The sequence below is a fragment of the Gobius niger genome (genome assembly GCF_951799975.1).
Source record: "Gobius niger genome assembly, chromosome: 2".
In the NCBI taxonomy this organism is placed as follows: domain Eukaryota; kingdom Metazoa; phylum Chordata; class Actinopteri; order Gobiiformes; family Gobiidae; genus Gobius; species Gobius niger.
This window is the reverse complement of record NC_136853.1, coordinates 9,832,614-9,860,014: the sequence shown is the minus strand read 5'-3', so window position 1 is coordinate 9,860,014 and position 27,401 is coordinate 9,832,614. Positions and strand designations below refer to the sequence as shown.

General features: G+C 41.4%; 1 protein-coding gene across 10 annotated transcripts in view; it reads left to right on the top strand.

Moving 5' to 3' along the window:
- vav2 (vav 2 guanine nucleotide exchange factor) overlaps nucleotides 1-27,401 on the top strand; it is a 308,481-nt gene that overhangs the window by 232,671 nt on the left and 48,409 nt on the right. For 5 of the 10 annotated variants that reach the window (XM_079582573.1, XM_079582571.1, XM_079582576.1 and 2 more), the window contains exons 4-9: nucleotides 6,754-6,822; nucleotides 21,569-21,674; nucleotides 22,024-22,038; nucleotides 23,647-23,745; nucleotides 24,975-25,043; nucleotides 26,531-26,631. In XM_079582573.1, the coding sequence (XP_079438699.1) occupies nucleotides 6,754-6,822; nucleotides 21,569-21,674; nucleotides 22,024-22,038; nucleotides 23,647-23,745; nucleotides 24,975-25,043; nucleotides 26,531-26,631 (459 nt within the window). The remainder of the gene's footprint in view (nucleotides 1-6,753; nucleotides 6,823-21,568; nucleotides 21,675-22,023; nucleotides 22,039-23,646; nucleotides 23,746-24,974; nucleotides 25,044-26,530; nucleotides 26,632-27,401) is intronic. The other 5 variants (XM_079582578.1, XM_079582572.1, XM_079582580.1 and 2 more) reach the window with 1 other exon arrangement.

Below are 27,401 nucleotides of genomic sequence, written 5' to 3'. Positions count from 1 at the left end.
GGCACAGAGTTCAGAAGCTCCGAAAGCTGACAGGAAGGAATCATTTCCTGTGCCTCTCAGAGGAGGGGGGCGTGGCAGTAACAATCAGAATATAACTGATTTGCACCACAAAGAGTCCACGTCCTCCCTGACAGCATTGCCGACCTTCCCTATGCACTTATTGAGTCTGTTAGTGTCCCTCAACCGTGGGCTGCTTCTCCTATGTCCTTAGCATTGTCCCTCAGAGATTAAAGGACCTCATCACCAGAGTCAGACAGTAAGTAATTTACTTAAGTTACTTAAGTACATTTTGGATATTCTTATGACCATGCCAGACACGGAAAGGTTATCAAAGAATGGATGGAGGGCCACATTTAAATGTAATATTTGTAATATTCTTCTTTTGTCAACATCTCCATGGAGATGAGCTGGACACGTCCCTGAGGTTACAGTCAGTTCTTAGGAGAGGTGAGCCGCTCATGGCAAGCGCACATTGTTGGTTCATTTTGTTTTAGGTGTCTTTCAATGATAAAAATACCTAATGAAACAAATGCTTATATTTTATTCAATTTATTGGGTGAAATAATAATAATCATAATGGCTTGCACTTGTAATGTGCTTTACAAGCCTTACTTTCTCAAAGTGCTCCATTCTCTGTGGTGGTGAGCTACTGTTATAGCCACAGCTGCCCAGAGATAGACTGACGGAAGTGAGGCAACTAGTCTGTGTCATTGGCCCCTCCGAACACCACCAACCACTCACTCACTCACTCACTCACTCACATGCTCCATTCGCCAGGCTTCCTGGTGTTCTCAAACGGTCTCCCATCCAAGTACCGACCAGGTGTGTTATGCAGTGTGGCTTTAAATTTAGTTTTTGACGATTCGATTGCATGGCCACCCAAAATTGTCTTAACAATTTTTCTTTGGTCTCTTGCCCTTTTTCTTGAAGACATTTTGCCTTCACCAATACAATCTTTTCAAGTTGAACAAAGCAATTTAACTTTTGTTTGTTTGCGCTGAACTTTCTCGCGCTCACTGAAGCTGTACTGTGGTTGACAATATCCTGGAGACATCTCATCAGAGGAGCCCTGATGAAATTATAACTGTGCTCCTATTGCACCTGAATGCACCATTTAGACGAAATGAAAACGGCTGCGGTGGGGCCGACGCTTCTCTCAAGCCAATACAAAACCTCCACAAACTGCTACGTAATTAAATTTGGCCCAGTGGGACTCCATTAATAACTTATAATATAATGCACATTTCATTGGAGGGGGTCATAGATGCGGGGGTGTTATGGCACTCCCGAGGACCCCCCCTATCTGTGCAAAGGCTCATAACATGGAGTGTTAGCAAGGCATTAATCAGAGTAGGCCATTGTTGTTGTAATGTTGCTGAATAACGTGGCTAAATAGGTTTACAGAATACACCTTCTAATAGAGTTAAAGCTGCTCTAAGCGATCCCGTTTTGCCGGTCCAGCACCAATCTATTACCAAAAAGCTGCTCTAGATGCACCACACACGCAAACTGCAGAAGAAGGCCAGCGCCTCGCACCTCCCTCAATAGATCCATGCACTCATCTCACAGCACACATATTAAAGAAAAAATTTCAAAATATTGTTCAGTTCTGAAAATCTGAAGTCTTTAGGTGCTACTGATGAGGAGATAGTGTCGCCACAATGAGCGAAAAATGCATTTTGAGAAAAAGGCCCTTGAAATGATGTTTTCCTTTATAAATCTATGGGGAAACATTGAATCCGTGCAATATTGAAACACATTTATTGTGAAGATTAGGTATAGTTTTGGTTTCCAGGTGAAAGCTTTTATGTTCAGAGACCAATTTGGCCCAAAACCTGTCTCCCGTTGAAAACCCAGTGGGCCCTTGCATCAAAAGATTTGCCCATATCTGTGCTATAACCACCTGATCATCTGAAAAAACACAAAAAAGTTGCATAGTGCACCTTTAAGCATGAAAAAGTGCATTCCCTCTATTGATCCCAATTCTGACCGTTCGCAGACTGCACCCAATTCTATAAATGATAATAATACGATGAGAGGATTGTTGAAGTTGTCATATTGGATCATATTGAAATGAATCCTTTGTCATTAAATCTTCTGAGCACAAGGAGGAATATGTTCAGTAGCAGCGGTAATGACACATAGAAAGACACATATCAAACGTTAAATGGCTAATTAGCTTTAGAAGTATGGCCTTTCTGAGAGTTACATTAGCTGAGCTTGCAGCGTTGCTCAGTGCATGGTTGGAATGAGGAGTAGGGGGCTGGATGTTGTTGACAGCGACCTTTGGCCTCTGAGAGGAGCGCTCGTTAGCCGCGGGTCTCTCCTTTGCTCCTGACGAGGTTTTAATTACACACGGGGCTAATTACTGGTGTCAAGCTCGTTCACACACACACACACACACCCACATTGGCGAACAGTGACAGAGCAGGAGACCCTTTACAGGCCTGGGATAGCATATCCAATGTGGAATGTTTCCTTTGAGTCATGTTATATAGACTAGGCATTTAAAGTGAAGAAAAGGACATTTCACATTCACGCTGAGATCCGTCACGTACTTCCTAAAGATTGGTGGAGTGAAAAAAATGTTGTCACATTCATAAGAGAATTCAGAAGGAGCTTTGCTGGTTATGGGAATGTGCTCTGGTCCATTCTCAACAACTTCAAGTGGGAGATGTCATAAACAAATACTTACAAATACTTTACTACAGAGCCAGGCCAGCGGCTGATCCACACAAGCCGTCTGCCTCCATTATCGTACTGGCCTGTACGTGCTCTTAGATTAATGCTGGACTCATTCTGACAGGGCCCATACATCTGGGTTCAGGAGAAGATCCTGCTTGTCCATGCTTTAATAGATGTTGGACTGTACCTCCACTTCACAGGAAAGAGTTTCAAAATCTTGTTTTCAGGGGAGATCCCACTCATGTTTTTCAGCATTTGAGACCCACAGGAAACCAGCGCAGACATGGGGAGAACGTGGCCCAACCCAGTCTATAATTTATCTGGGTTAGGGGTGCCCTTGCATTGGCAAGTAGGTGTCGAAGGGGAGGTCTTATTTGAATGCTTGAAACCTCTTGTTTTTGTCTCTAGCACTTTCCATTCCAAACATAGCTGTACATGTTATCCTGTAGATCAGGGGTTCCCAAACTTTTCAGACTGCGACCCACGAAATCATCAGCCCAACAAATTGGGACCCCGCATTGTAAAATCGAAATTGAATTTATGATCATTTCAGGTAGAAAACATTTAAAATTTGGTAAATTAATATTGACTTTGGGAAACCCTGTTATAGATGGTGGGGGAATGGGCTCAAAAGGATAAGAACAATTTAGTCCTAAACGGCCGCCTTATTTGCCAATGCCCAACCCGAAACTATCTTACTATCTTACTGTTTGACCTTTATTTGACCAGGAAAGTCACACTGAGATGAAGAATCTCTGGATCAGGGGAGTTCCTGATGTCCTCTTGTGCATATTATTAGTGGTAGGGGAAACCGGAGCAACTTGAGGAACATTCAGACTCACACAGAAATTCCCCATCCTCTTCGATGTCATGACAATCTCCCAATACAAGAAATATATATTTGTTTGTCCCTCGTGTCCTTCAGTTCCATCTGATCCAAACATTAAACATTCATTGGAAGCATGAGCAATTCCTTTACATTTACAAAGCCTCTGTAAACATGCGTACAGCCTGCTTGAACTGTTGCACTGGTGGCTAATGGAATATTCTACGACAGTTTTCACCCCCATGACCCTGCCCCTCCGCATGCTCCCTGCACTCCCACTCGACTGTGAGAAATGAGCCGAGCCTTTTAAAAAGTTGCTTCATATTGTCAGTATGTGTGTGTAAAACGTGCGTGGGTTAGCTGCTTCTTTGGCATTGGGAAAACAAATCATCGCGCTCAGCAGCTACATTATGCCTGGCGGGTCAAGGTCATGCTAGCAAGCTGTTTACGGCTGCTGGAAAGCCATTCATTACGTAAACACAGTATAAAACAAGATTTGAACTAGACTCTGAGCTCAACAACAATAAATAGACATTAACATGCATTTATTTATAGTGTTCTGATTCAGAGTCGAAAGGGATGATGAAAATGATGAAATAAGGCGTATGGGCAGACTCTGGTACAGTGCAATACGCTATTTGAAAAATAATAAAGCAATTGATCAAAAACATTTCCCAGTTAATCTGAATAATCAATGCAAGCATTACAAAGATAGAGCAGAAAGTTAGATGACGAAAAATTAGAATCACCATCACAAAGTATTTGTTTTATCCCAGCTCCGTCCAGTACATATTGCTGATGTTTCCCAGGGCAAGACCCTTTATCCACTTTGCCTGTATACGATATCTTCTTAGTGTATATGGTATCTTCCGAGTGTATACGGTATCTTCTTAGTGTATACGGTATCCCAGTCACTTCCAAGTGCGACTGAGGAGTGAATGGATGATGCGTATCTATTTGTAAGACCTAGTATGAGAATAACAAACATGAGAAACTTCCTTGTCCACCGTCAACTTAAAACCTGGCTCTCCCCATTATAAAATGACAGATAAATGAGAAAACTTTTGTACCTCTAACTTTAATTGTTTTCCCATATTCACCTGCAGTGTCAACGCCCTAAAGTGGGGTCCCTGGCCCCTTGTGAGGCCCCAGAGTCATTGCAATGGGGCCCTCCAGAGCCTGTATATTCATGACAACCAAATACAAGAAAATATAGTTTAGTCTGTACAGTAATTTATGTTTTACATGAATAGAGTCAGTGATTATCATTTTGTTTTGTTTTTTTAGGTGTAAAAGCGGCTTGTCACTGACACATTTTGATCAATTTTAGACTGCGGACACCTGTTGTATTTGAATGTCTCAGAGCTTGTAGACTAAACTTTGACTTTGACTGAGATTCCTGCAGACCGGGGGGCCACATGCTGGTGTTTTGAGCGTTTGCTCACGCTCTGAGTGCCAAAAACGGATAAACTCATTTTTGCAGGTTTTTCCGTGGGGGCGTGGTGTTGCATAGCAAACAGCTGTAAACATGAAATGTCGGGTTTGCTAGTTTGTCAAAACTAGCAAACAGTTTGACAAAGAGAGTTTGACAAAGCAGAGCGGCCTCTTATGGACAGATCGAAAGAGTTGAGATTGTAACGTTTCTCTGAGTTTTTAAATGGTCAAAATGGGTCCAAGGACGGCTGAGAAACATCCTGATTAAGTCTTCAATCCAGAACCAGTCGATCGATCTTCGGCAACACGCATTTCTTCAAAACGTGTCAACAATGTTGTTGTTGAAAATGTAATTGAAACAAGTATATTTAGGCATTTGCTTTTGCATTTGATCAAACTAGCCTCTGTTTAGCTTTAGAATTCTCAGGAACCGAGGCATGTAGAATTAAACTGTTCACCTACGGAGAGCTTAGATTCTCTTTGCGGGTGATGGGAGTGAGGCGGTTGGAGTCAGCTGAGCGGAGGCGGCGGGTGGGTTGGTGTTGTTGCAGGAGCTCGGAGAGGTAGGGCGGGGCCAGGTTATGGAGGGACCTGTAGGTGAGGAGGAGGAGCTTGTTCTGAATGCGATATTGAACAGTGGAGCTGCTGGAGGACGGGGGTGATGTGTTCTCTGGACCGGGTGTGGGTGAGGAGGCGGGCAGCAGAGTTCTGGATGTATCACAGTTTTTGGAGATGAGTGGTGGGAAGTCCATAGAGGAGGCTATTGCAGTAGTCGAGTCTGGAAGTGATGAATGCGTGAATGAGGATTTCAGCTGTTGACTGGGTCAGGGAGGGGCGGAGAAGATCGGGTCCTCAGTGTTTATCATGCGTCTCTGAGGTTCATTGCTAACTGTAGAGCCTCGACCCATGCAGTGAATTGCATTCTCATGTGGGATTGCTTACTTCCACCGGGAGTCTGGAGCATTGGTACACCTAAATTTACAAGACTTTCCTCCTTCATCTGCCATCCAATCACAAGTGTTGCCTCCTGCTGTTTGAACTCAAATAATCATTTGTTGCTCTCTGTTCCATTTGCCCACACAGAACTGCTCCTTCCACATTGAATGTGTTGCAAAAAGACGAGAAATCCACTGAAACTTATCTAGATTTTTCTGGAACTTTCACTGCCAGGATTCCCTTGAAATGAGTGTTTTTCAATCTCAAAGGGACTTTCCAGCGAAATATAGTGGGAAAAGCAAGGGATCTTTGGGAACGCTAAGGGCCACAAAGCTCCAGACTTTGAGAATAGCGGCTTTATATGGCATCAAACACAGTATTTTCCCCATGTAAACAAATGTATATCTGTCATCCTGCTGCCGTTACCTTCCTTAGTTCCTGGTGTCCTCTGACAGCAGTGCTGAGTCTCCTCTGAGGAATTACAAGGCCATGCTTCAGAATGACTTGTTTTATTCATGTCGGCTCTCGTGCGCTGAGCTGTTTTGACAATGTACTTTTTTGACGGATGTGGGAGCGCCAAGGAGATGGAGCAGGAGTGACAGGATGACACTCAGAAACGATCATCCTAACCTGGGTGTGTCTCCCGCTCTCAGTGTGCCCTTTATGGATGTCTCCACAGAGGAAGAGAGAGATTTGAATGATCTGTTTTCTGCAATTACGGTTCCAAAAATGACATGTTCATTTTTGTTAAGTCTGCCACAAGATTTTCTCACAATTATGACACATTTTCTTGTAAAGTAGTAGTATACCTCACATTATTTTACAAAAAAGTCACAATCTCTCACATTGGTGTTTGCTTTTTTTCCTTGTAGGCCGTTTCCGTCTGAAGACACAGCGCTGAATGAAGACGATGTTTACCGGAGTCTGGAGGAGCTGGCTGAGTAAGTGCACGATCAGACACAAGCTAAAATCAGAGATGGATTTCGTGTGACATCACAGAGGGCAAACTACTGGCAAGCATGACGGTAACACTTGCTCGGAACAAAAGCAGGTTGATGTTCCTGCACTGGGAAAAAAAAAACACTAAGCTGATTCATATAAGCGCCTCTGAGAAAAGATCAAACTCACACGCTTCTCTCATTTAGTCACCCACTTATTAAGTATAAAAAAAGGCTTTGATACCACACAAACGATATGCTATTAAAAAAGGGCCGGCGTATTCCACTCACAACCTCATAACTCTGCTCACAACCTCCACAATCAGTACAAGCTGCTTCCACTGCTTTCATTTTTCCTCTTGATGTTGTTTTGATGTTTAAAGGAATAGGCCACCGTTTTTACATACTGAGATATGTTCTTACCTTAGCTTTGACGAGTTATTTAGGACCTGTCTGGTCTTCCCCGGTGCCTTCAGTCACGTAAACACAGCGCAGATGGCGTTAGCATTTAGCCTCTCCCTCTCTCCACTATAGCTCCAAAACAGGTCAAGATAGAAGCTACCAAGCTCTTCCACGTTTTCGAAATCCACGCAGTAATCTTCACTTTACTGCGCAGTAATCTTCACTTTACTGTGCGGATGCCAAACTACTCCTGGTATTATTACGCCTTACAATATAGTCCCCCCTTTTATCCGCTTAGAAAATCCACATTGTTTAATTTTGTGTAATTATACTTTGTAGTGTAACACTTCACGTAACCATATTTAAATAGGGAAAACGTGGAAGAGCTTGGTAGCTTCTATCTTGACCTGTTTTGGAGCTATAGAGGAGAGGGGGAGAGGCTAAATGCTAACGCCGTCTGCGCTGTGTTTACGTGACTGAAGGCACGGGTGAAGATCAGACAGGTCCTATAGAACTCGTCAAAGCTAAGGTAAGAACATATCTCAGTATGTAAAAACGGTGGAGTCTTAAACTGGCGTGGGCATTCCTGTAAAATGATAAACCAATATAACCAAATCAATGAATTACTTATTGACTGTTTGTGACTTGTTTCCACTTAACATGTATCTAAAGTTCCCAAACGGGAAAAAATAGAAACAATTCTTTGAGGCTGGAGTTGTTTCTTAATTCACAGGATTAAAAGGAATCATTTGGACTGCAAGTATCGGAAATATGTGTTGTCAGTAGTAACTTGGGTCACATGATGATTCATCCTCACATGATGAACTGATCAATCACTGTTTTTCATGTCTGATGAAGGGCTATCTCGCCTCAAACTTCACATGGGGTGCAAGAGCTGTGCAGACTCATTTTCATGTTTTCATTGTTTACCTTTGACTCTTGCACGCTGCTCAGCCTTGGATTCACGCGTCCACCTGGTTCTTGCTCATCCAAAAACATCATGCTATTTCAAAAATATTTTACATGATGAAATTGCACAGACCTAAGAGAAATGAAGATCTTGATAAGACTTTAATCATGAGCATTGTACAACATCTTCAACGTGTCCAGATTTCCCAACGACGATTGCAAGACCTGGAGATTGCAGGGTAGTGATCTATGAGAGATGCATACACAGAAACCTAAAGCCTAAAGTTACTTGCAAGTCTGGGATCTTGTTCAAGAGTTATATTTGGACATTCTTTTTTCTGTTTTATGACCTCCCTATTGTTACCATGCAACTGTTTCACCGTGGCAACACCTGACATTTGCCACGTTCATGTGGACTGAGGTGCTCGTTTTCCCGAGATGTGACATCATGGCCCCAGCGGATTTGTGTTCATGTGCTTTTTATGTGGGAAAGTGGGGATTTAGATGTCATCAAATAAAAACTTAAACATATCTTTATATACTTTAAAAATATCACATATATTTACTTTTTCCTAGCATTGATGTCGGACATTTCACTCACAATTTTGTTTCTCCAAGGGTGACGACAGCTCACACTAAAAAGTAAGAACGTAGCAGTGTTTGATTAAAATGATCAGCTGATGTTTCCCAGTCAGTTTCCCCTGTTGAGCGAGCGTTCAGGTGCATTTCATTCATTGGGGAAAACATTTTCCCAGTTGGAAATGGAGAAATGGGAGAAAGGTCAGTTTTGTTCTTCTCTTTGTCGACCATGTATGGACAATTCTAAAGACGTCGTCTATAAAAAGCACCAGCTCAATATCACGATATAAATGCTGTGTTTTCGGACGTCTGACACGCCTCGGTCACAGTCGCTGCACATTTTCTCTTCTCATGAAACTCTAAAGACTTAAAATGACAAACCCTCTCAGCCTCCAAAAGTGAGCTGCGATCTGCCTTTTCCTGTTTGTCTAATTAAACATTAAATATGTCGCCCGCTGTCATTCTGCCCGTTGCCATGGGGACAGCAGCATGGATGTGACACGATCAGCGACTTGGACTGGCTTATTTCGGGCTGCCTGAGGATGTGGGTATGATTAGCAGAGGACATTTTTATCAGTGTGGTTCAGTGATATTTGAGTCTATTATCAGTTCAGTTGTTTATCATATCATTGATACTGAATATGTTGTGATTGTTTTATATGTATGTGTGTGGCCTTTTTGCCTTAGCTCTCTGTTATAATGAAGCATTCCATTGTAGACTAAAGGTTCTCATCTGTATTAAAGTTACTCTTTTGGGGATTGATAGAATATCTGGTTGTAAAGATGGCACGGTGGTGTAGGTGTAAGCACCCTCACAGCAGTGTGGGCCTTTCTGCTTAGAGTCTGCATCAGTGGCATGTGGTGGGTTTTTGTAGGAGACAAGCAGGTACGACGAGGTGTTCAGGAAGGGGGTTAAAAGAATACACTTTATCTCTTGTATTAGGCCATATTGTACATGATAAAAATGATTGTAAACGGGTCATTTTGCCTTAGTTTGTACTTAGACTTAATGTCTGTTATCAGGGCCTGACGTGAACATGACTGTTTTTCAAAATGTTACGCTTAATCTTTTAACTAACCACAATTGCTTACAAATTTCAATTGAATAAAACCCCATGAATGGTGAACAGCCTCAGCAACACTCACCTCTCAGTTATAGATTCCGGATGTCCATTCATCAGTGTAATAGGCGCATTGAGTTGCCTTGTATACGAAATGTGCAGTAAAAATAAACTTGCCTTGCCTATTATCCGCTAAGACATGGGGTGAGCTTGCGAATTCTAAACAGAAGTCCCCGCTCCATGAAGCGAAAACATATTCTTGCTGCGAGGTGAGTGCTAGCCCACTGTGATTTAAACTTGTAATCTACTTTGGAATGAAATAGGACCTGCAAACAGTATATATCTCTACAATGTTGTAAATCACATCAATTCACATAATAATGAACACAGGGAAGATAGAGCAAAAAAAATAGGAAAGCAGCAGCAGCCAACCAGGCTAATACAGGATTAAGGCTTAACCCAATGTACAGCGCAGCACTGCTACCCTCCCTCGAAAAGACATGTACCAAAATGCAGCAGAATCTACCTCCTCAGAGCAGCGATTACTTCTGCACTGCAATTACGGTCCAAATAATCAGAATGGCAGGGAATGCACGGTATCCATAGCAACGCGCTTTGAGAGTCGGTGGGAAAGTGCTCCCAACTCGAGTGTACAGCATGTGATATTTGATAATTCACTGATGGAGTCAGAAGGAGAGCTCTGGCATTAACTCTGATCGGTTTTGTTTCTGGCATGGAGAGGAATATATATAGTAGGAATATATATATATATATATATATATATATATATAAAAAACTTCTTGCACTGGGAGTACACAGACGGCATCTCTGGAATCAAGACAAATCTAAACTTTCTTTAATTATTCAAAAACTACTTTAACAAATGCTGAATTATGAATATAGTTTTCTACTACATAAAGATGAAAAGACATGGAGAGGAGCAAAGTGGATCAACAGCCCATGAATACATAAATAACGGAGAATGCTAACATGATGCATCGGGCTAATGCTAACGGCTAGCTAGTGCTAGCTACGACTGCCATTTTTTCACTTCCACTGAACAATCTGCTGTTAGAAAATATCCATATGCGCCCGATTTACACTTGACTTTATTTATGTGTGATCAATAAGTTCATATCCCACCAGAAAATGGCTAAAATGTGTGAAAAATTGTGTTTCTCAATTCTATTTTCCCTCTCGGCGAAGCCACGCCCTCTTCTATGGCGCGATGCCGTCTGTATCTATCTATACAGACAGCATTTCTGGAATCGCCAATATATGGTCATGTTGAAAGAAAGAAGAGAAACACCGTAGCAAATGTGTATTTTTTGAATGTTCAACAATCCTCAAAATGGCATTCAAAAAAGAAAGAAACCCAGGAATAGCTTGAAACAAAATAACATCTAGAATGCTCCTCTTAAGAATGTGAATTTCTTCATCTCTCGCATTACAAAGATGTAGTACTCCGCATGACCTGTAGGGGCAGAGGCCCGCGTCGTGTTGAATAAGTCATGCTGCATTTCTCGACCTTTAGATCTAGACATCGCTCCATCAGTGATCGGACACATAATAGATTTGTCAGTGTGGCTTGTGCTAATGCAGGCTGACACACTTTGCACAGAAGCCACGCTAGCAATAACCAGTGCAAAGACTTATTAATTATCCTGAAATATTGATGTACGCGTGGTTTAAACTGTGGGCTTGGCTGAGCTGCACAAGTTAGACATTGTATTAGAGATTATTGTTGAACAACACGAAGAACCCACAACTAACTAAATGATTTTAGTTTGTAGGTCTATGTGATTTATTTTATTTTATTTTTTGTTATGTTTTTTTATTTTACATCAGCCAATGAGCAGGAAATTGTGTGTCTGTCAAAGGAATCTTACCTTTACCATGAGTTTGGCAAAGTTTCTGCAGTTAAAGCAGATGACTCCTAATGTTTGATTGTGATTTAGACAATCAAAGCTGTATTCAAAGCTAAATATTAAAGCATGTGACCTTTGTTTTGGTTATGAAGTGTATCTGCTAATTGTAGTCTTTGTCTGCCCGTTTTTTTTTTTTTCCTCAATTATCTTTAGAGCACACTATTTTTTCCCCCACTCTCTTTAGGGAACGTTAGGGGCTCCATACAATTGTGATCTAAACACCTGAAGTACTGCAAATTGTCATGTAAAAAAAATGCTGATGAAGACCCATAGGTGTATTTGACGTACAATACTAATAGTAGAAAGTTCGGCTCGTCTTCCATCACTGCCACAGTCTGTGGATGTTTGGTTGGCGTGAATCCTCCTTTCACTTGTTTCTCCTCTATCCCGACGCAACACCTTTGAAGCACTCTCCTTCATCTGCTTTATGTACTTGCCTTGTCTCACACCCTTTTCTTTATTTCAACCATCTGCTAACTGCAGTCAGAAGTTCTTGAGCTCACTTCCTCCCCGGGCTAAGAGTCCAGTCTCCATGTCAGCTTCACCTCTGGTGTTGCTACCCTATTGCATCGAGAAACTGACTAAGCGGGCGCTAGGGGACTGTCTTCCTGGTGTATTGGGGTGGATGAGTTGGCAAAAAAAAATCTACCTTTTGTTTGTATGCTGGATAGGAGCTAAAACCAGTAAAGAAAACAAGAGCCCAGCAGACAAATTGTAGGTGTGAAATAACCAAATTCAAATATAGCAATAACTATTCTATGTAATTTCTGAGTGGATTTGTGTTCTAATCGTTTTTTTAGGTCACTTGGAAGGGTGTGGGGGGATATGTTTAGCAAATGTTTCAATGTTTGGACTCACCACAAATTCTCAACCCAGCATAAAGTGTTGCAGCCTGAAGTCCTTGACTCTATCATGCAACATATTAACACATTTGCACTTCCAGTTACTCATCTCTTTGTGGATATTTCATTCACTCCTGAACTGCCTTGGGTCAGACTGATGCTGCCCATCAGCTGCACCTATTCCCCGTCACTCAAACACAGGCCTATAGGCTCACGCAGGCGAGGTTTGCTTTAGACGAACCATACACAGCAAATTTTCCTACTCCGGAATAAACCCTTTTGGTGTTAATTTCAACACTTTTGTGGTGTATATATAGGTCCAGCATGTTTACTCAAAAGCTGGAGTAGAAGTACTCATTTTTTTGGTGTAGAACATAAACCCCATTTTGGGAGGCAGAATAAACACCCCTGGGGGTAAAACTTCAAAGCATTTTTCTGCATATTCTACACCCTTTTTGGAGTCAAATTTAACACTATAAATGGGGTTTATTCCGTAAATGAGGTTTTCCATACAAAAATGCACAAAAAGTACAAAAAAATCTTTTTATATTTTATTTAGCTTCTGCATAAAACTTTACATGCAAAATGTCACTTTTTAAAAGTTTACATCATATTCTGTATGAAAAGATATTTACCTAGCATAATATGTTAAGCAACGTAATCATATCAACATTAATATCAAAACCTTTTGGCGATATTTGTTCTTATAACAATTGGCTATTTAGGATCAACATATTCTATGGTTTTCAGCTGTTTACTTTCACATTGCACAGTGTCATAATATCAATATCATAAAAAATATTGCCTGCAAAGTGGCACCTGCATATCTCGGCCTAAAAATAAAAGGTATTTTAAAGTTCACCACATTTCTCCAGGGAGAAATGACTGGCACAACAGCAGGTGTTTGTCCAGAACATTGTAGAAGATGAAACGTGAGCTTTGGATGTTTCTGGAGCAGGTTTGGTTTCTGTGGACGTCCATCGATGACAGCAGGTGATCCTCCTCAAGGCTTGGATTAGTCTAAAACAAATGTAGTGAATTCAAATCAATTTGTTGCACAGCCAAGTTTAAACGACACATCCAGAACACATTCAGGAGACATTTGCAAAGCTTATAATATATACATTTCCTTGTGAAGAAATACAGACAAAAGTCATGTTTATGTTGTTATGTACCTGTTTATGGATGGACGCATGGTTTCATTAAGGACTTTCTGTAGATTTTTAATTTGATGAGCTCATCTTTAAGACCAATTCTTATGTCTCTGACGGAACACAGAGTTGCTTTATCTGTCATAGAAGTGTTCTGAAAGCACAACAAACATTTTTGTAGCACCAAGATTTAAAATGGATAGAAATGATTTAAGTGACTTGAATGAACTTGCTTTTGGATGGTGATCTTTAAATGAAGGGACCGTTGCTCCAAGAGCATACACCTCTGCAAATATTTAATAATTAATCAACTAATGCACATGTAACAACATGTTCTTACCCTTTTCATACATGACATAACACTTACCATAATGTGAGTGGTTGAAGCTCCAGGAGTCATGTTTCTTAATCACACTGTTATTCCCAGAGTTTATTGTAAGAATCCTTTCCACGTTCTAAATGAAAAAACAAAACATCTATAAAAGCACATTAAAACAAACTGAAGCGTTAGTGACATTATACTTACATAGTGACACAGGTTTGGGCCATAATCAACCAGGTGAAGGTGGACAGGTTCACTTGTGCCAGTGGAAGCACTAAAATAAAAGCTACTTTAGAAAAGACATCAACAGTGCACATTTTAATAACTCTAGATACCATACAATCAGAGCCAGATGTGAAGACCCAAATGTCTCTGTCCACCTCAGCCCTTTTCTCATCTGTGACCTGCAGTGTAGGTTTATATTGCATCCGGAACTTCCCCTGAAAAAACATCATAATTTATGGAAAACTGTTGAGCAAACTGGGGCAAACAGACGAAGCGAACAACACGAAAATGTTAAGTCATGTAATGTTACATTACAGTGAGCAACACAAACACGACAGTCTTTTCTTGGAAAATATCTCAGTAGTATTTGCCGTTAGCATTGCCTAGCTCAGCTTAGCTTAGCTTACCTTTAGCAGCTAGCGTAGCGCCGAATGCATTTGTGCTGTTAATATAGCTGCAGCGCGGAGCTCTGTGGCGCTCTCCTGTTTTCCTGCACGATAAAAGCAGTAGTATTTGAGGGATAAAGTTTCACAAAGGGCTCTCTAGTCTACTGAAATATTGAAGACTGAATCAGGCTAACGCTAACACTGATGAAAACTATCTGGCTGAGGCGAACCGGGCGGACGAGGCGGACTCACACGGAAGAGTAGCGTTCAATATCAAGTTTCACAACACTGTCCTGAAGGCTTATGATGAAAAGTTACCTAAAGCAGATATTTCAATAAAAAATGTGTTTTACATACCTTAAAACGAAGACTGTGTTGAGTTTTCCTGGAGGAAAAATGGCGCTCCTGCCAACCAAGTTTTTCTAGTTTACCCCTGAAAGGGGGTTAAATGGTGCTCTTGAACTAACCCCAGAATTCTACCCCTGCTTGGGATGCAGCATTTCAAAATGTGCAAAAAAAATGGTGGAATTAACACCAAACATTTTACACCTTTACACTTTTCTGCCTAACACCCAGGTTTTCTACACCACGAATTTGCTGTGTATGCCTGTCACTGCCTGTGTTTTTGATCTTTAGTTGATTGACAGTGATTATTTCGGATCAGGTAACGCTTCGATTTGATGCAAATAGCTCAATGTTGCTACTTGACGTCACTTACGGTCTTTAAATTGCAACCCCGTCTATGTGTCTCAGTTTACCTTGCTGAGTCGTTCCCTCGGGGCCCAAGTCGGGAAAAGTCAATATCTGGAAAATAGGTGAAAATGGAGTCAGGCCATTATTTACTTGTAGGGTTTTATGAAGCTGCCATGAACCCGGAGGTAACAGTCGGGAGACGATCCTTTACTTCATGTCAATAAAAACTGCGTTGAGGCAAGACACTGCAGGTGAATAGGTGATATCAATTTGAAACTGTTGCTGTAGATCACTGGCATATTTGTGAGAAAAAAATATATTGCAAGTTTTCTGTCATTTTATCTTTCCATATAAGAACAAGGTGTTTTATGCCTAAAAATGCCCCAAATTTCCCATCTTTTCGGCGACGAAATCTGAATAATGGATAGAGCTACATTCAAATTCATGGTTTCATTTTATTGATGAATGAGTTACCAAGACGTTTTCAGAGGGGATTTAGGATATCTTGTTTAGTTTTGAAATAAGCTGTTTTTTTAGTGAAAAAAATTGTAAAAATTAAATTCTCGCCTTTTTTTTTGACATTCAAAACTCAATAAATGGGGCTTAGGGATTAAATAATAAAAAATCCCTCTGAAAAAATCTTCAAAATATTGTTCAGTCCAAGGCTGGAAAATTTGAAGTCTTTAGGTCCGACTGACGTGGACATAGTGTCTCCACAATGACAGAAAAATGTGTTTTGAGAAAAAGGCCCTTGAAATTGCTTTCTCCCATATAAGTCTATGGGGGAACATTGAATCAGCGCAATATTTAAACATGTTATTGTGAAGATTAGGCATATTTTCTGTTTCCGGGTGAAAGCTTGTATGTTCAGAGACCAATTTGGCCCAAAACCTGAAACCTGAAAAAAAAATAGTTTTGCCTGTAGTGTCTCCCCTTAAATGTTTTCAAATCATAATGAGTTTTATGCTTGTGAGTCTGTGAAAAGTCTTATAGATGAACAGCTCGGGGTTGTAAAGTAGTGGGTCACTTTCTGATGATGTCACTTTGGAGTGTGACCCCTCGGGCCCCTGTCCGTGCACTCAGACAGAAAACAGACCTAATGCACAGGACGGACTGACTGTGTGTCACAGGTTCTGGTCCCGTCGGCGATAGTTTGCTCTGTGTTTATCGGCTCTGCAAGGACTGATTGGATCCCAAACTTTTCACTAACCACCAATGCATTTTCGAAGCTAAATTTTGTTTTGTTTTTTTGCACCACATGATGATGTTTTGTTCTCCCGAGTTCCGCCTGTTTTGTTTCATTTACATGTGTAATTCATTCTCGCTCTCAAGAGCTCGAAACAATCTGTTCCACCAGCTGATGTCACTAGGTGTTACTTCTTTTTTAAAGGGTATGTGTTGCCTGATGTGCTTTAGAGGTTTTATCAACATTTCGCTTGGAGCAAAATGTGTGATATGTTTTCCTGATATCTGGGCTGGAGACACTGGTATTTAAAAAAAAAAAAAAGAAAAAAAATCTTACATATTTGACCCTTGAAGATGTGCTCACTGAAATCCATGTGTCTTCGTATATAATTTCAGCACTTTTCCCTCATGTCAAAACCGGTCCACCCAGTTTTTGGCCTCATTTGACCTGCTGTGATGTTGCCCTTGCTTGTCATACATGATGCATACAACTTAAGAAGTAGAAATTGCATTTTGAAGGTTACACCGCAGGCACATGCGGAGATTCAGCCTCCCGAATTTTTGACAAACCCGTCCTTTTTGCCAGATTGTCATAAAGCCTTGGTGACTTTCTGGCCTGAAGACGAGCACTGGCTGAACATTCAGATCGGAACATTGTATGAGTTTGTCGTGCGCAGACTTAGTTCAATTCAACCTCAAAATCCAGTCCATAATATTGCTAATTTAATTCAATTTTAGCCTCAGTTTGGTCCTGATTTAGGGCGTTTTTTTAGGAAGTAGACACTGAAATACTACAGATAAGTGCGTGGGTAGAAGGGATTCTCTGAAAGCACGTTCCTCAGAGGCACAGAGGAGTTTGGAGACAGCAGATGTTCAGCGGCAGAGTTTTCTCTCCACTTCAGCCAGAGGGAGTTTGGGGCAGGGTTGCGGGATATTGTGAATAAAAGTAAGAAAGGAAAAAAACGAGGCTTCACATTATGTTGTTTCTGATATAATGGATTTTTGTATCGCCAAGCTGTTTTCAGACATGCTACTTTAAACTGAGAACTTCTGTTTTGAAAAGCAATGGGATTGACGGTATTTTGACAATGCTTGGTTTTCGATTCCTGAACGATCAAGAACGAGCTCACTAAAGGCTGAGACAGAGTGTGTTGCAGTTTGAAAATGTGAGAAACCAGAGCAACGCCAAGTCATCGCAGCCACATTTGTGTTTTGAGAAAGTCAGTACAATTTATGAATGGAGCAAAGAAGGCTCTTGTACTTAAAGTTGCCCGATCTTTGTAACCGATTGCCCGTAGAAATAAAAAGGGTAAACTGATTGCGGGATTGATTCCTTTGCTGCATTATAAACAACCAAACCTCGCATGCTTTTGAATCTAGATAAAAAGATCATAGGTTTGTAAGTACTCCGCTAATCTCCTTTCCGCCATATCGATGTCTTATCATCTCTGTAGCTTCAGTTCCCCGTTCGGAGGCGCATTGATGCCTGGCCCTCATTATCTCCGGAAGCATCGGTGCGACTCTCTTCCTCCTGGTGGTTTCAATCGTTACGGCCTCCACATCTTCACTCTTTCATTCTTAATTGGCCATGTCTTTAATTAAGTTCTTCCCTCCAGTTTCAGCGTAATCAATACAGGAACGATTCCACTGTACTGTCCAAGTCCAGGGAATATTCCACGTCAATGCCCTCCGCACTTGACTGGAGTATAGGAGAACAATTAGGCCCAGTTTGAAGGTATGCAGGGCTAGACAGTAAACAATCACTGAGTTTCAAGGGCTTGAATTCCAAAATGAATATGATTGACTGCAGTTGTAAATCATACATTGAACCATGGGATAGCCATGTCGACAAAAAGTGAGCTAAGAGAAGTATGTTAATGTGATGCATGTTCTGCTTCGTTCTAGAACAGCTTCAGCCTCCTTATTGGTGCAGGCAGTACAAAGGTTTTCCCGTGCTGAGAAATGAAGCCCCGGCTGCTTGTGGGCCTTTAAAGGGCAGTGGTAAAAACCAGAGGTGGGCGACTCGAGTCCGATTGCTCAACTCGAGTCGAGGACTTGGGACTTACTTGGCCAAAGCTCCAAAAAGACTTGACTTGACTTGACTTAGACTTGCAGTTTGTGGCTTGAGATTTTACTTGGGGCCAATGACTTTCCATGACTTGCTGTAACATAATATTTATTACTAATTTGAGTGTAGCTGTTGAAAGAACAGGATTCATTGTGTAAAAGCAGCGCATCTATGTTTACTTATTATAATTAATAATTAGCTGCCTGCTTTTTCAGTTTCCCGACACAGTGAGTCTCATCAGTACAGCGAAAAGAGAGAAGGAAATGCGTGTTTCTTTGGATGTATTAAACGTTTTCTATGACAGGCAGCCTCCAGAGGTACAATGTGGTGAGAGCTGGATCAATTGACAAAAATCTTGGGGGTGGTTCAGGGTGCGTTCAGACATTACAGCATTAGGAGCCTGTTTACACGGCCTCACAGAACCCAGTGATGGCAAGACTGAAGGCTGTGCAGAATCTACTTGAGCATGAGCTTAAATGAGCTGGGGAATTATTATAGGGGAACCACTGATTGAACAATAAAGAAAACGTTATGGGAAAGCAGCTAATGTTTAAAAGACCCCCTCAGGCCCCCTGCCCGAATATACTGTCCAGGTAATTTTGTGCATTAATTCATTTTGTGGCGATTGAATATTAATTAGACTTAAAATCCAAATCCATTAGATTTTGGAAACTTTGATATTTGGCTAAATTTTCAAAATGACTAAATCTTGAGGAAACACTCGTTGCACATTTTAGTCCGACAGTGAAAATTAGGCTTAACACTGATGCTTGCGACTTGAGGTGACTAGTCGCCCAAAGCAAGACTTGACTTGACTTGAGCCCGTGACCAACTGACTTGGACTTGCTTTGGACTTGGACCTTCACGACTTGGACTTGACTCGAGACTTGCATTGAGTGATTTACTCCCACTGCAACGCTAACACAGATAACTTGCATCTGGAAATTGTAGTTTTGGGATTAAAAAAATACAGACAATAATAAAGACAATTATAAAACATTTGTATCAATTTCATGAACCTGCAGAGTTCAAATTAAGGTCAAATATTCTAGATTATTCTATATCAGTAGTTCGTATTAGCGATACTATATCTGTTTCCTGCGTTTCAAACAGGGCTACTTTGTTAAATACTTTGGTTTCTTTAGTCAGATTCATCAAACTAATTGCTGCAGTGTTGTATGAGTTCTGAACCCTCCTCTGTTTGATCTTTTGTACTCGGGCCGCTGATTTCAGTAACCATACAATACTCTTTATCGCATACGTACGTCGATGCTAATGTGTCTCCCTGCTGTGGAATCCTTTCCCCGTCAGCGCCTCTCCAAACAATCGTGACTTATGCAGATCAGATATGAGCCCCGAGCTCCAGGGGCCTCTCCATGAGTCTGCCTTCACACAGGCGCCGGCAGATAATTAAAGGTCATCAGCTGCTGGAGGCCACAAGCTTTTAAACACTGTTTGGAATAGATAATGGGTTATTATTCTTGATGAAATTCTGGCTGTTCCTCAAAAACAAAGACCTAACATGAAATCCAGACGGCGTCACCTGTTCTGATCATTTCGGCCCTCAATCCGCCTCCGCTACAAACGTATATTCCTAATAACGCTCACTGTATTGTTCATATTTATTATATATGAGGGTGAAATGTAATTTGGTTTATCCTAGACTTCACTGTTTATTACAGTGGTGTGTGTGGTGTACATTATGGTTGGGCATTATGGGGTGGCGCAGAGGTTAGAGTTCCCAGGTTTGATCCCTGGTTAGACGGGGCCTTTTTGTGCGGAGTTTGCATGTTCTCCGCCATGTCTGCATGTTTCCTCCGGTTTCCCCTACCACTTAAAACATGTACAATAGGTTAAATCCTCCAGCCAGGTGGTTCTGACCATTAGCCTGGTTCCTACAGGTTGCCCCAGCAGCATAGAACAACTTTCCCTATGGAGATTAATAAGCATTTTGGTATCGCTTTAGATTAAAGCTGCTCTCAGCGACCCCGTTTTGCCGGTCACGCACCGATTACCAATAAGCTCCTGTAGATGCACCACCATGTACACCACACACACAAACAGTAGAAGAAGACCAGCGCCGCACCTCACAGCTCCCTCACCCGTTTATTATAATAGATCCATGCCCTCACCTCACAGCACACCACCCAAGGGGAGTGAGGGGCGTGGGTGACAGGTGGAAAGCCAGGTGAGGGGAGGGTGGTGGTGGTGGAGCAGAGGAGAGTTCACTACTCCACCTACTGATGAAAACAGTTCAAGAAGACATTGCTTAAGGCAGCTTTAAGGTGTGCTCATTAAGTATAAATAAGCATTAGTAATCATTTTAGGGTAAGGGTTGGCTGTGAATAATAGTTATTAATGGCCTAATTAGTATGTTAACAGATTAAAGTATATTAAGCAGTGTGTTAATATTTTACAGGTAAATTATTAATGCGTATTGACACTTTATTAATACTTAACAAGCACACCTTAATATAACACGTTACCGGCATTTCTAAACTTTATCTGTTTATATGTTTTTGTCTTTTTTTGGGGTTCATCCTTTTTAGAACTACAACTAGTCCTATTTCAGACCTAGTAGAACCATAGTTTAGACTTTTTTGAAAGATTTGAGAACCACTGCCTCATCATATAATACAGTATAAAGCCATTAAGACCAAGTAATGCATGAATTGCATTCAGGCAGAGGAAATGTAGCAATTGTATTTATTTATCCTCTATTTAACCAGGAAAGTCCCACTGTGATCAGGACTCTCATTGTACATGTTTTTAGTGGTAGGGGAAACCGGACAACCCGGAGAAAACCTACGCAGATACGGGGAGAACATGCAAACTCCACACAGTTCTGTATCTCTGTATTTGAATTGGCATATGTGTGTTGAGCTGCAATATGCTTAGAGAAATGTCATATTGTACTGTCAATATTGAAAGAACTTGGGCTCCTCATGTCCACTTGCAGTTCTACATATTCTGAGCAGCTTCTCGTTTCTCCTCACAGTGAGCATGACCTGGGTGAAGATGACATCTACGACTGTGTGCCGTGTGATGACGATGGCGATGACATCTATGAGGATATCATCAAGGTGGAAGTGCGACAACCCATGGTGAGCTACTCGTGCTCTTATTAGAATACCAGCTTTCTTTTTCTCATTTTTCTGTGTCTGAAATGTATTAAAAAGAGAAAATGCTGGATGGTTTATTGCAAAACCTCAGCTTTAAGTCAAGATATACAGGCTGGATCGTTTGATTGGACATTTAATAACTTAACCCAAATGTTCCATCTCAATTGTTCTCAATCCCCAATTGATTACGGACTAACTTGTTGCTGCCAATACTGCTCTAGCTTGGACACGCTCCCCTTTTTTCTTCAGTTGTACAAAGCCTCTGCTGTGCTGTTTCAAATGTATGACCTTCTTGTGAACTTGTCTTGCCTTGCTTCCTTTCACGCTGCAGATCAGATACATGCAGGTGAGTGTTTCTGTCGCATCAACCATTTCATCCCCACAAACCCCTGCCTCCCGTGAGCATGAGCGGCCAGCTATGCGCCCGCCCGGTGTGCCCGGCCAGCTGGCGATCGGGGCTGACAGGGGCCCGCACACACCCGGGTGACGTCACACACCAGATGGGGCCTGGCTTGACTGCAGATGCTCACGGAAAGCTGGAATCAGACATGCACCGCGCCATTACCCCCACTTTTGGGTTATTGGGGGGAACTGTCAGCAGCCAAATGTGTTCATTCTCCAATTGTAGCGGTGTACGGTTGGTTACAACTTTAGTGGTGTGAAGCGGTAGCTCTCAACAGGTGAGACGCGAGCTACATTGAACTGAGTTTGCCTTTTTATGGTAGACAACAATATACTTCGGCTTTAGTCAACCAGAATATTTCATTTCTTGTAAACAAAATACATAAATGCACAAAGAAATTAAACAAGAATAGTGATAGTAATTTTGGAGTTCTAAAAAGAATATTGCTGTTTGGATTATACCCACTCATGTGTTCCCAGCCTCACTAGCCCAACTCTGAACCACATATCCACATATCTCCTTGTTGAGGTCGAACAGTTCCAAACATTACAATTCCTCATTCCCGAAATACGTGCTCGGTCACTTTGTGCATGCTAGCCTCAAACAAGTCAGAATGGCCGCAGGTTGGGGCAAACCTCAGTCAAACATCATTGTAAATGAGCGACAACTGTAGAAATATTTGCTTGAAAGTGGAATCACCCAAATGTGGTCAGGCTGTCTGCTCATACCATCTCTGTAATACAGTCATAACCTTGATTTCATTATGAATAATATGACTAATTGCAACGCTTATGCTGACATGGCTAGTGCTAACGTCCACAGCAGCTTATAAAGACTCTCACGAACTCTGGAAGAATTGAGTCGTCTCTTGTTGGAGAATGCGACTCAACATTGCATGTGTTTGGGAGAGGAAGAATTGTGACTTCACCCAGTCAAAGTTTGCATAGTGCACAGTGCTGGTGTTTCCTTCACTCGCCCACAGTGAATGAATGAGATTGGCCAATAGCTACAATCCAGTAGCTTGGCCAGCCAGACTTCTTTTTTTTTGTTCCTGTACAAAGATGTATAGCCTTGAACCTGGCGTTATCTCAGTGAGTTACGATGGGCATGATTGACAGGGGGATTAGCTAAGTCAGATAAATGCAAGGTCTGTGTCCGGACTAAAACGAACAGGGAAGCTTATCCGAGTACAGAGACAAACTGTGTCTTCTGCCAAATAAATCATTCACCTCCAATAATTACAGGTGAGGGATGTTTTAATGTCGGTTCTGAATGACACAGGATCAATCCAATGTGGCTTGTTTACATGCATGAGTCTCATATACTTTTTTAACATACACCGTTTCAACCAAATAAATATAAATAACAATCAGCTTAGGCCTAAAAACGTTGTTCTTTCATGTTGTTACTAAAGTTCTGCCATCTTTACAACAATCCATTGCAGTGGATTTCTATGACAGTTAAAGTCTGCATGACCTTTACACGACCCTTTCACTGAAAAAACACTTTCACACTTTCTTATTTTAAGCTCTGATGTTCTTGTTATTATAGAAAATGGGTATGACGGAGGAGGACAAGAGAAACTGCTGTCTGGTGGAGATCCAGGAGACAGAAGCCAAGTACTACAAGACTCTGGAGGACATCGAGAAGGTGAGAGCTTTAGGTTGTTTTGTGCAGGTGGTAAGGAGCTCAAAGTTCTTTGACATGCAGTGGGTAAGGTAAGGCTGATGAGCGAGCGCTTCATCAAAATGTCAGAGAGACTGTGGCACAAATATGATGCAGGCCAATCACTGTTGCTGTTACAGGAAAGCGCCTCAAACCAGGGGGATTTAGGAGAATTTATACAGGATTTATACAATTTTCACTTGTTTTTGATATTGTTTCAGTATTGGATGATGAGCACTCACCCATCACATCAACTAGTTTCATTCACAGATAACTTACTGATAAAACTATGTAACATAAACAACGTACATCCTCAAAACGGTAAACCTAATTTATATACAGTGGTCACGTTTTGCCGTAATAGAATCTTGCTCTCTCCCCTCAGCAGTCGGCCTAATAGAGCTCTCCTCCTGCTGCTAGCACATTCCTGCACTTCAGGCAGACTTCATTCTCAGAGCACCACAAATCATGCGCTCGGCTAATTTCATTAAGTCAAATGTGCATCTTGTGTGTTGAGCGTTCGCCCGGCACGAGACTTGCGCAGAATAAATAACCAGAGTATGATCAGCGGACCCGTTAGGCTTAATTGAGTTGGGGTTAATAAAGCCGTCATGTCTGTGTTGCTTCTTAGTTGATCTATTTGTTATCGTTTGGATGATGGGACGTGGCAGGCATGAAAGTCGGCATGTCCTGATTACTTAACTGTGATTGCTGTTGTAAACTAGATTGTATGTATCTGTTTTGAAATAAAGATTTGGGTAACCCTGAACATTTGATCCACGCCCAGGAGCATCAACTTTGGAGTGAAAACTAGAAAATGAGCTGCTAAACCAACACAAGAACCTGCATGAAGGTCTAAATAATGGCAGACTGCATGTGCATGGGACGGCCAAAGGACGGGCCAAATGTGAAAGACAAATTCACCATAGATTCCTCTTTAGACGAAGTGTTTTGGACATGTCCTCTTCGGAGTCACGGGTCTAGAATTTAAATAACGGATTCACTTATCGTCAACAGGTGAAAGCTTTTGAGCCGGGTCTAATTTCCCCAATCACGCCACCAACCAACCAACTGAGAAACATGAAACATTAACTATCGATTGCATTGTTGCTCTTTAGACCTCTGCTGAAAGTTTTATATTGCAGCTAAAAGCCTATAGACGCAGCCAGTCAATGCATTTTAAAGTGATGTTTCTCTCTCCTTGTCTTGTCCAGAACTACATGATCCCCCTGAAGCAGGTGTTGACGCCGCAGGAAATGGACGCCATCTTTGTCAACCTGGAGGTGAGTGAGAGTTTAAGAACAGTAAACAGTCTATACATGAACCAAAATATATGTGTCGGACCCAGTGGAAGGATGTAGAATAAACCGGGAAGGTGACACAAAACAAAAGAAAGCAAAACTATAGACAATGGAAGCACCTGTTTATTTAAAAATGCTCATACTAGAGATGCTTCTGACACCGATACCAATACTGGGGTTTGAGTATCCGCCGATATCTGCCGATATTAACCAATACCAAGAGACTTTTTTGAAAGTGACTTTCTCTGAGTGAAAAGTGAATGGTCCTCTTATCTACATTGTGAGATCAATAAAGTCTTATCTTTAATTGTCATGATGTTACAGATCAATAAGCAATTGTATCTATTAATAAACTAATGGGGGACAAAAACATTTAGCAAGGATCACTGGATTTTCTACACTATCCTTGAGACAGGCTTTTTATAGCAATATAAACAACTCACATAAAGTGATCTGATCATTTGTGCTTGTGCATTACACATATCGTATATCACTAACTCTTTAACAGCATTTCACAAGCTAAAATAGAAACACTCAGCTACTCCAGCAGTGGCCGATTATACTTTTTGAGGCTACAATAGGTATAGCTTTAGCATGCTGTTGCTTGTCGCGTCATTTTGCGGCGATTGATTTTTCAGTATCGGCTCCGATATCCGATACCAGTATCGGTGCATCCCTAGCTCATACTGTATAATGTATGTACAATATAATATGACATAGGCCTATATACATGGACCCATGCGATCAGACTTGTTTATTTGCTGTCACATGTTAGCGAGGAGCGTCTCTCTTGGGAAGCAGATATTCTCTCAATAACAATCCACGGATGGCGAACGGGAGAGCCAATCATACTTTACTATTGGCATTAAATGACCAGACCACATCGACAGTGGGTGAATCTCGTGTTTCGAACCCTTTTGAATATTTACACAGAACGGCGACCAACACCTCAACAACAACACGCACAGTGCTTAGTCTGAGGGGAATGCATTCCCACATGGTCCAGTTTTTCAGGGTGAAGGATCTGGTAAATATTTAGGAGGATCCGACAAAGATTTGATCCGATATAATGGCGTTTAATGAGAGTGTTCCGGCAAATTTTTAGCCTGTTCCCCGAATCCACGACATCAGGCCAAAAGTGTTCCTGAAAATACTAATTGACAAATTACTGAAACTGAACACGCACACTCTCTTCGCTGATTGGTTTTCTCCACAAATCAGCGAAGTATGCACAAAAGGTTTCCCTCTGGGGCTAGAACTCCCTTGGAAAAGAGATTCTCAGGGGACTTCACTGGTTAAATAAAGGTAAATTAATAAGAAAAAGTGTTTTGAACAATTATCTTTCATTTGGTTGGAAAGTTTGTGAGATCTCTCTCTCTTATCTCAGGGGTTTAGACTGCAGCACATAAGATTGGCACTTGGTTCGTCATTCAGTCAAGTATCATTGTCTCCTTGCGTGTCTCCCTCAGGATGTGATTAAGGCGCACTTCGCTCTGCTCAGAGCCATCGACCTCAGCATGGTCAGCGGGGGCAGCGGACTGGGCAAGATCTTCCTGGATTTTAAAGAAAGGTCAGAAAACACTTCTTTCTTTTACATGTTCATTGTTTTGTACATTTGTGTGGCTTAAGTGCAAATAGATGTTCAATAGGTCATGTGAAAAAAGGATGTGCATGTGAGTTAGTTCAATTAGCACTTTGCTGTAGCAGTTTGCCCACATGTACATTCTGCAGGGTGTCTTATTGTACTTGGAATGTGCAGTATCAGTTGACAAATGTAGGTAAGTTTCCCAAAGAAAAGAAAAGTGTGATAATTGAGTCACAATCAGATCGTTCATCCGGATTGAGCGGCGCACACTTGGTGGTGATTTTGTTAACATTGATGGTCGGTTTGGACCTTTTTGATGTGGTTTTGTTGTGTGGATATGAATCACAGCTCATGTGCACTGAGGAACAGAGCGCACCTGTGGACTTTAAAACAGTGTCAACTTAGGAACAACGTGAAAACATGCTGTCCGGCTGACGCAACTGTGGGTGTAAATATAGAAATATAGAATATAGTGGTGTGCGAGATGCAGTACATACTAAATATTATTCCATTCATTTACCTAAAGACTTCCGAGGGGCATTTATGTTGATATATGCTTAAAGTGCTTGAATACTCTCAGCTTAAGGTAATTTCAAGGTAATCAGCCTTTTATGCGTTCTATCCTATTCTCCTTTTGCGCTCCTGAAAAGGTATCAGTAAGTGAATTGCATTACTGTAGGTTTTGAATCATGTCGGTTTAATCCATGATGACCATGGATAACAGATAGTTTGTTTTGCAGGGGGTGTTAGGTTGA